The sequence below is a fragment of the Nyctibius grandis genome, chromosome 15, assembly GCF_013368605.1.
Source record: "Nyctibius grandis isolate bNycGra1 chromosome 15, bNycGra1.pri, whole genome shotgun sequence".
Classification (NCBI taxonomy): domain Eukaryota; kingdom Metazoa; phylum Chordata; class Aves; order Nyctibiiformes; family Nyctibiidae; genus Nyctibius; species Nyctibius grandis.
In genome coordinates this window covers 8926689-8936476 of record NC_090672.1, presented here as the reverse complement: position 1 = coordinate 8936476, position 9788 = coordinate 8926689, and the positions used below count along the sequence as shown (strand labels likewise).

At 48.8% G+C, this 9788-nt stretch overlaps 1 protein-coding gene across 1 annotated transcript; it reads right to left on the bottom strand.

Moving 5' to 3' along the window:
• Window positions 1–4221: 4221 nt before the first annotated feature.
• NOG (noggin) lies at window positions 4222–4893 on the bottom strand. The gene has a single exon (XM_068413502.1). It carries the CDS (start codon window positions 4891–4893, stop codon window positions 4222–4224), a length of 672 nt encoding a protein of 223 aa, XP_068269603.1.
• Between the last annotated feature and the right edge of the window lie 4895 nt (window positions 4894–9788).

Genomic DNA, 9788 nt, shown 5'->3' with positions numbered 1-9788 from the left:
CAACATACCTTTGGTTTGGCTTACCTTCAAAGCTATGATGTTATATTATATGATGACGTCATTATATGTATTTCAGCTTTCAATGAAGATTCCTGGCAAATCGCTGAGCTGGAATATCTTCTTTTTAATGGATCCAAGATCCAGCCAACATGGTGCAGATTACATTTATATAACACAACCCAAGTAAGGTGAACTGCTAGAATTTTTTTAGCGGCTGTTGACGTTACTAAATTAAGATTATTTCTCTGTTAAAACTATGGAAGAGGAAAAACTTGTCCAGTATTTATACAAACACTACTGCTCTAATTTTTAGCTGTGGTTATTTTTGTGATGACTCCATCATGCACTTATGCAATCTCAAGAATTTATCTCTGTGGTGGTATTCTGAAAAGGATAAAATGAATCAAGTATTTTTTTGCGGTTAAGTAAGCATGTGAGGACACCACACTTCAACAGTATGTGTAACAAAGTTTTTCTAGTTGGTTCTTCACACTATCTGGACTAATTTTGAATGAGCTTATTACAAACGTTTGGACAACTTACTCCAGTCTACCTTTTTTATCCTTTTATCCACTGTGTTACTCTTAGCACTTTCAGATTAGCCTACAACATCACAATGTTCGTTAAAAGTCACATGCTTTTTCTGGTAAACAGAAGTATAAAGCATTTGAGAATGCTAGGTAAGATACTGTTCTGCACTGGCAAAAACAATGGCTTGGACGCTAAATCCAATACCATCAAGGAACCCCCCTTGAACACTGGGCCTTAACGTTACTAGATTTTGAATAAACACATGATGTGACAGAACAAATTATTCTGAATAAAGACTAACTATGCTGGCAAAGACGACAAAGTCCTGTACTCCTCATAAGGAACTGCAGCACACAGGTTAAAGGACTCAACCGAGGTTATGTGGTCTATGGTGGATGTGGAAAGGAATTTAAATTTCCAATATTACACTGCAAGACACTAAAATTGCAAAAGAAGAAACCGAAGAGTAACTCAAAGCAAACTTTCAACCTTTCCCTTCTTATTTCTTCCCCACAGTGCTCTCTGTGAGGTCTTATGATGCCACTACAAAGATCGGCAAACAAAAATTGGCTGTGTTATGAATTGATTTCAATTTAAAAGAGCCATAATTCAATTTTGCTGTAAAAACATATTACAAAATCTAATATTAAAAAGATTTGCATAGAAACATTCATCAGAAAGATATTTTATTTGTTTGGCTTGAAACACTTCCACTGCAAGCCAAACATTTCAACACTAGGGCAGGAGGACCAGAAAGTGAACCTGACCAGAAACAACAGTGAAAACTACTAGTTTATTTTTGCTCTACTAGCAGACAAAATTTTGTTATTTATTTAAAAAAAAAAATCACGGGCCTCCTGGATGGTGAAACTTTTTTTAACCCTGAATACTCTTGTAAATTATTAGTAGCAGGGCATTATTAGTTGAGAAAGCATGTATGTACATACGTCTTACTGATTATGACTACTATCAGATTAAAAATAAGACAGATAGGGGGATAGATATTTAGGCTACATTAACAACACACTTATTTTACACTCAAATACACACACATCTCTGCACACATAAAAATGTAAAATCTTTAAGCAAACAGTCCGAGGCGGTTTCCAGATGAAGTCTCTGTTTGCCCCATTGCTCGGAGCACAGACAGATAAATCACTGGGTGAGTCCCCTCGCTAAGTAGTGGGAATATTACTTTAGTAAAGTTTGCTAATGGGGCAAAGGACCTTGTATTGTAATCCAGTGACATTTTCAACCTTCGGAGAACTTTTGTTGACATTCCCGAGTCCCTGGCTGCCATCCCAGCATGAAATAGTTTCTGTTCACATAATTCTCGTGTTTACCAGTCATGAAAAACTCTTGCTTTGGGTTTTTTTTTTTTTAAATAAACTTTTTTTTTTTTTCAAGTGAAACTCTGTCTAAAAAAATATTGGCCCCAGGCACAGAAGGTTTTGCATAAATTCATATGTGATGAATGGCTGATTTTAATGTTATTTGGGTATTTGTCAGAACCTAACAAATATACATGGTAATGGTGGTTCATAAACTTAAACATCTCAATATCCCCTTTCTTCTAGAAATAAATTACGTTTGTTTGCCCTGCCTGGAGTCCTAAGGTAGCCGACATTAGGAATATTTTAAATGTGATCATCCATCCAGCATGTCTTTCAGGCGCCACGAAGATTAAATGAAAGAATCATAAGATGAAGGTCTTTAACTTTTAATCCTTTTACAATGAACCCTTAGATAGACATGGGGGCAGGGTGCCTTCTATGTGAGTAATAATGCCTCTGTTCCTCTTCACTAGGTTAATGAATACCCTAAATGTCCCGAGATGTGAATTTTTTTTTTCCCCCAAACTATTGAAATTAGAAGCAAAGAGACGGGTGGTAAAACGCACCGAAAGAGTGAGAGAGGGAATGAATATGCATTCGGAGATAGGCGAACTAAACGTGAGAGAAAGCAAGGCTGGGCTGTGTCAATGAAAGCCCCATGGGTTAAAGATAATTAGCATAGATTCCCTCAGAGTTTGGGAAAAAAAAGAAAGACGTTTTTTCATTCCAAGATAAATAAGGAAAAGGCTTTCTGCACGGTCAGGGAGCCTTTGAAGACCACGTGGAGGGTTTGTTTTTGCAGTCGGTATCTATGAGATACTGACCGCCCGCTCTCCCAGCACGGCAGAGGCAAACACTTCGCTAATTGCGCCGGGTCCTTACGGAGCCGCGGGGCATTACGCGTCCCGCGGGCCAGGGGCGTTCCCCATGCGGGTGCCCCGCTCCCGGGGCGGCCCGCGGAGCGCGGGGCCGCAGCGGACCCCGCCGGCTGGCCCGGGCGGGGGGCGGGCAGTGCGGGAGCGGCGCTCGGGGGAGCGGGCGGAGCAGCGCGGCGCGGCGGCCCCGCGGGAGGCGGGCCCGGGGGAAGGCGGCGGAGCACCGGGCACCTCCGAGGCGGCGGCGGGCGGGCGGGCGCGGGGGAGGCCGGTGCTCCCGGCCCTGCCCGGGGGAAGGGAGGCTGGAGGGGGCAGCCCGTCAGGGAGCGATCACCGGGGCTGGCGGGAGCCCGAAGAGTTAACGGGGCTGCCAGGGGCGAGGCGGCCGGGCCGGGCGGGCAGCGAGGCTGTCATAGGATCAGGCTAATAACGTGTCTGCGCTGCAAACCCCCAGAGCCCAGGGGTCAAGTTTCAGCAGTGTCCCACCACAATGGTAGGTGTGAAAGACACGTGTCCCGTTGTAAATGAAATGTCAAGCGGTTACAAAAAAGATCCCGAAGCAGCTGCCCCCGGCGCGCCCTGCCTGCGCGGCGGCGGGCGGGCGGGCACTCCGCGGGGGCGCAGCGCAGCGCTGGGCCGGGACCCCCCCGCGCAGCCGCTCCGCGCCGGCCCCACACGCCGGGCCGGAGCCCCGGGGCGCTCCTGTGGTGGAGGTGCCAAAGATTCCCTCCTAACAGAGTCGTGAGCAGGTTCCCACCCCCCCCTGCCACCACGAAACGTCCCGCTGAGCGTGGAGAACGAGGAGGAGCGAGAAGAAAGCCCCCCCGGAGGTGGCCAAACCAGAAAGCAAACAGAATCCAAACGGCTCGTGTTTTAGTGGTTGACTTTAATTCTGCACTGCACTTTTACTACAAGGATATAAAGAATAAATAGCAGATACTCTTCATTTACATAGGATTAAGTCATTCAAACTGTTCTCTCTATTTACAATAACATTGTGCTCTAGGCGTTTATTCATTTTTATTTTAAATCTAAAGTCCATAAGGAAAAAAAGAAAAACACACACACGCTTTCCGAATAATGGAAAATAGCTTTAAAACGCTTTCTTATCAAAAAGTTTGGTTTGTATTTTTTAATCCTTTTATTAAAAAAAACACAAAAAAACCCAACAAAAAACTTACTTCGCCAAAGTGAAGCAACTTCTCTCTGGAATATAAATACCAAAAAAAAAAAAAAAAAGATACATTAGCAACGATCAGGGTAATAGTCTTAAAAATACAGTAGACGCTGATTATTTCACGTATAATACTGACCTTTTAATAGTATATTAAACCGGTGCCATATATACACACAATATACATTCTCCTACACGTTACAGTGCATTACAACGTTAACCGGAAAGCAAATGTCTTTTATTTTTGTTGCAGCAAAGGTCCACGTGAGTCCGCTGGAGAAGGGGCGAGCGAAGGGAAGCGCAAGCCCTAGCAGGAGCACTTGCACTCCGAAATGATGGGGTACTGGATGGGTATCCATGTGCACCTCTGCCCCCCCCGACGCTGGCACCTCCACCTCAGGATCGTTAAATGCACGGACTTGGCAGGTTTGCAAACCATGCCTTCTGGGACTGAACAAGACCTTTTACTGTAGCAGCTGCCCACTTTGACATACCGGGGCCAAAAGCGGCTGCCGAGATCGTTCCACGTGTATAAGACCGGGCAGAAGGTCTGGGACCAGAGCCACATCTGCAGCTTCCTGCGCAGCTTCTTGCTCAGCCTGTGCTTCTTGCCCGGCTGCAGCCCGTCGTAAAACTCCAGCCCTTTGATTTCGGTGGGCATCGCTCCCGAGGGTCTCTGCCTGAGCAGCAAGTCCAGCTCAGCTAGATCGTCCACTCCAAGCCGGTCCTCGGGCAAGGAAATAGCCATAAAGTTAGGGTCGAAGTGTCCGCCCATGAGGTTCCTTAGCAAGGTCTCGTTAAGATCCTTCTCCTTGGGGTCAAAGATAGGGTCCGGGTGCTCGATTAGATCCACCAAGGGCAAGTTGTCGCTGGGAGCCGGTCGGATGTGCAGATAGTGCTGGCAAGCGCCCTGCTCTAGCCGAAGACCCAGCAGAACCACCACGGCGTATATAGTCACAAGGCACTGGGAATGATCCATCCTTGGGAGAGCGGTGGGGGGGGGAGAGGGGGGCTGGGTTCACCAAACAGCAGGGGAAGAAGGTGCAAGCAAATGCATCAGAAAACTTGTACGGGGATATCCAAAATAGCTTGTCTTTAAGGGGGATCACCTCCGCTCCCCGCACCACCAGCAAAGACAGCCCCCTAGTAAGCCCGGAGAACAAGCCCCCTGCAAACACTCTCTCTTGCAGGCTTCTCTATAAAATTTCTCCTGGTGGAGCCGGTCCAAAATTCTGCTGCTGCTTCTTTTCACCCTCCCCGGGAAAGGGAGATGCCTCTTTTTGTTGCAAATTCTGCTCGCTGCTGCTGCTCCTCGTTGTCTGCCCGTGCGTGTGGAAGAACTTGCTGCCGATTCTTCCTCCCCGCTCCTCTCCGGCGTTTGCAAAGCAGCCTCCTCAGCAGCAACAGCAGCCACGCACGTTGGCACCAGTTTGTCTGCTTTGCAAGGACCCAAAGCCTTTAAATTTCCTGCACTTTCAGCTTCATCTCCATGGAAACCACAGACTCTCTCCTAACCCACCCCACCCCCCTTAAAAAAACCCACACACACACCACAACCCCCACTCCCACAAAAGTCCAGGAGAGCGCGGCTTCCCCCTTCCCACCCAGCAGACACCCTCTGGTGGGGAAGGCTGAGGCGGGAGCCGCCGCTGCCTCCCCCCGCCTCCCGCACGCCGCCGCTCACGCGAGCCCCGGGAGATGCTGCTGTGGCCGGGGCAGCCGCCGGCCGGCCCGCTCCGCCCGCCCCGCCGCAGGGGGGAGCGGCTCCTCCGGCCGCCGGCGACGGCTCCTCGCTCGGCCCCGCCGCCGCGCTCCGCAGCGCCGGTCACCCCATGGGTGCAGCCCCCGCGGCGGCGGAGCGCGGCCTCTCCCGCTCGCCCCGCGCAGGAGCGCGGCCCGGCTGCCCGCGGAGGGCGGCAGCGCGCCCCGCCGAGCGCAGCCTTCCGCGCCGGCTCTCCCGTCGCTGCCCGCGCCCTCCTGCCCCGGCCGGCGCTGCCCGGGCGCTGCTTGCCCGGCTCCGCACATGGGCCCGCGGGGGCCCGGCTGGCCGCCCGCCCGCCGCGGGGCCGCTGCCGACGCCTCCTCTGCCCGCGCCCAGCCGCGGCCCCGGCGCCGCGCGGCAGCCGCCCGCCGCCTTCCCGGGCGGAGCGAGCCCTCTGCTGGCGGCGCCGCGCCGGGGCCGGGGCCGGGGGCTGCCGGCGGGCGGGCGGGGGGCGCGGGGGGAGCGAGAGGCGGCGGAGAGCCAGCGCCTCTGTCGCATTTTCAGGGGATGGAGAAGGCGCTGGGATAACCGTCCCGTGCCGTGCGGGCGAGCGCGGCAGGAGCAAGGGCGTGCAAAGACTCGGCGGGTATCGCGGGGCGGGGGGGGGGGGGGTCCCGCGGCCAGCGCTCAGACCTCCGCCGAGCGAGACCCTCCGTGCGGAGCCCCTGATCCCCCGAGAGGAGCCCGGTGGCTCCGCTCCCACTGCAGATTGCCCCGGCAGGCTGCACGGCTCCGCTGCCGTCCTCGGAGCACGCACTTGGCATTTTTCTAGGGAGTCCTCTAGGACTTCTCCATCAGAAACACCGTTTCCAGTCATGCCCCCAATCCATACAGAAAAGCCTACCTCAACAGCAAATACATAAAACAATTTAAAAAATTGAAACTAAATGCTACTTCCATCGCAGAATTGCTGTCTCACAAAGAGCGCTCGCAAGGCGCGGCAGGCAGCGTGCTGCAAGGGGAGGTGAACAGTCTATTAAGGTTTGAGTAAAATTTCCTGAAGTGCTTGAATCCCATTCCTGCAGGCTATTTAGGCACTTAGGAGCCGAAGTTTAATGGGTCCGAAGCTTAGCCATTCCACCTACATTATTTATGCATTTGTTTAAATGTTAACCTTCAAATTTAGGTTCATTATGAAAGTAATACCTAGATCATATTTCCCACGTTGAGCATTTTTCTAAAAATTAACTATTTTTTCAACTATTTTCACTCCCTAAGTTAACCTTAAAACAACTCTTACTTTGCTTTGTTCCTGAGCACATAGGGCATTTTACAAATAACACATAACTGAAATAAATGACATGAAAAAGATGGAAAACTGACCCTAGCTCTACACTGTAAATGGAGCCTCACAGTGACATGTGCTACTACGATGTCGGTCAAGGATCAGCTGGAGTTTTATTAGTATTTTTTCATCTGGAAATTTAGGTCTTTGCCTTCATCTGGAACCTGATGAACTGTCATTGCTGAAACTTGGCATACAAGTTGTCCCTGGAAGTAAGTGAGAAGCCACGCCTCTTAAATTTAAAAATAAAATTCCCCAAAATTCAAGGAGTAGAAACGTAATCAGGAACGGAAGACAGACATTCTGCTGAATTTAGGACTTAACTGGATAAGACTGTGATGCTGACCTGAATATGAGTGGGACATGGAGGTGCTAAGGTCTGCCCAGAGCCAGGAGGGAGCTCAGACACAAGCTGCTTCTGGCTCAGGTTCTCTCCAAGGTCTTGGCCTGTTCGTGCCACGGTTGTACTCCTGCCATTGTGAGGATGGCTGATGAATCCTAGCAAGGTGTTAATGTTTTTTTGGGGGTCCCTGCCTGTCTCTTTCTCTCTCTTTCCTTACTATCTTCCTACCTCCAGCCAGTAAGTCCCCTGTAAGTCACCGCAAATATTTTTTAATTTGCCTTTAAACCACCTTGTTTAAACGTAACAGCACAAATAACAATGCTAGGTTAAAAAAAATAGTGTTTCAAACAGAAAACAAAAATTCAGAGGTTATACCTAATGTCTATATTTCTTCTTTACTAATAAATTCAGTTTTACTCAGCCGGTATTTGAAAACAATTCTTTAACTACCAGTCTCTAAAAGTAAAGCCCATAAGGCCTATGTCCCGTCTATTTCACACCAGGTGTGTGTTTAAGATTCTATGTTCAAAACTGTGGTCCTAAGGAAGCACTCGAAGATGTTTCTCTCCTGGACTGCGTTACCTGTAGGAGGAAGCGTTTTCTGGAAGGAGGCTGGTGCAGACAGACTGCCTCTGTCAGGTACAGAGATTTGTTCTGAGCAGAGCAGGTTGGGGCTCGGTAATTCTTCAAGCGCACGTGTCTGCCTGGGGTGAACTGGGTTCCTGGCAACGCTGTGAAAGCTCGAGGGATGCAGAAGTGACAGAAGTCACTTGTGGCCCAAGAATTTCTTGGTGGAATGGCTGATAGCAGGACTGGGGAAGAGCTGCCAGTAGCAGCTCTGCCAGAATCCTTTGGGTCACAGGGAAAAGAGATTTGGATTCCCATCAAACTAATTTATTTCAGGGTTTGCTGAAAACAGCAGTAAATGAAACCTGGAGGTAAAGAGCCTGATCCAGGCTCTGTGTATGATGCCAGCCCTTCCTGGGACAGGGAGAGAGGCCAGCAGCTCATAGAGACCTTAGCGGGTCACTCTACTGGCAGTGGTGCATGAGGCAGAGGAGAAAACAACTCCCTTTGCCTCAGCTTTATTGGTTCTGGAGTGCTGTCAGTAGTAAAAATGTGTTTTTTTCAGTAGACAAAGCAAATATGACCTTCAAGGCACACAGGAAGCCAATGTGGGCAAGAGTAAGATGCCACTTCTACAGGGTCACATCTCTGATGAGGAGAGAAGAGGTATGCAGCCTGCCCTGCTCTGCTTACGACTCTAGGGGCACAGCTCTGGAAACACATTATGTAAGGATCTGATTTCAGTCCACAACAGCAAAGATGCACAGAAGGAATTCAGAATAGATTTGTTTCCTATTAAATCTACTAACAGAAAATGGCCTAAGCTACTTCACCCAACCCAGTGCTCGGGGACATCACACTGAATCCAGCCCATGGTGTCGAATCAGTCTGTTTTATGACCAATGGTCTCAAGCTCGATGCACGCACCACTCCAAAACACAGAGGGTACCTCATAGAAAGTAATGAACCACTACAAACTGGGATGAGGAAGAACTATGCCAGGTGTGCTCAGAAGACCTGTGCCTTCCTTAGGAGTGGAGGCTTCATTACAACTGCTCCTGTTTCCCTTACACTTAAAGATTATTTAAATCATGATCTCATTCACGATCTCATTGCCTTTCACTTCTTATTTTTAAAATCCATTGGCATGAAACAATGATTCCTTGTTAAAGAAAGGAAAACCAACAACATAACCAAACGAGTCCTCTGCCCAGCTCTCATGCAAATTTCTCAATATGGCTTTGGGCAATAAATATCATAGCTTTGTGCTTCCCTTATTGGTAGAGCAGGAATGCTACTCCTTGCCTCTTTCATGGAGATGTTGGAGAGTTTGATTAGATGCTCCCAGTAAATCTATATCAATGCAGAGGGAAGAGTTCAGTGTTTTACTAAAATTACAGAGGAAACCTGTGATTGATAGAGCAGACAATTGAATTAAAATCACTCAAATTTTAGTCTTAGGTCCTAGTGAGCTACTAGACCAGCTCCTTCTTCCTTGGTCACACCTCTATACATTTTGTCAGAAACTCCTTACAGATTAATTTTCTACCTTTTTTTTTTTTAAGCTGTAAATCCCTAAAGGATTTCTAAAGGAGATGCACAGCTTTCAGACATTTTACATAGTTCATACATGCATTATGACAATCTACCCAATCTACATTATCAGCTGTCAAAGGTCATGTATGACCTCACCCAGGAATCCATGCACCACAGGTAGAAAATCACTGTTCTGCTGCTTTCAAGCTATATTCTTTAGTCTGGAAGGATTCAGGGAGATCTTGCTGGACCTTTGAAATGTGGTGCTGCATCTCGAGGTACCTCATCCACTTCCCTGCCCCTTTCCTGATTCACAGAAAAGGCCACAGAATAAGGATTGTGTTAACGGACTACACAATGTTCGCAGGTGATCAGCTGCTC

What these genes read in the sequence shown, in the direction of transcription:
- NOG (XM_068413502.1), bottom strand. Translation starts at nt 4,893, where the DNA reads ATGGATCATTCCCAGTGCCTTGTGACTATATACGCCGTGGTGGTTCTG.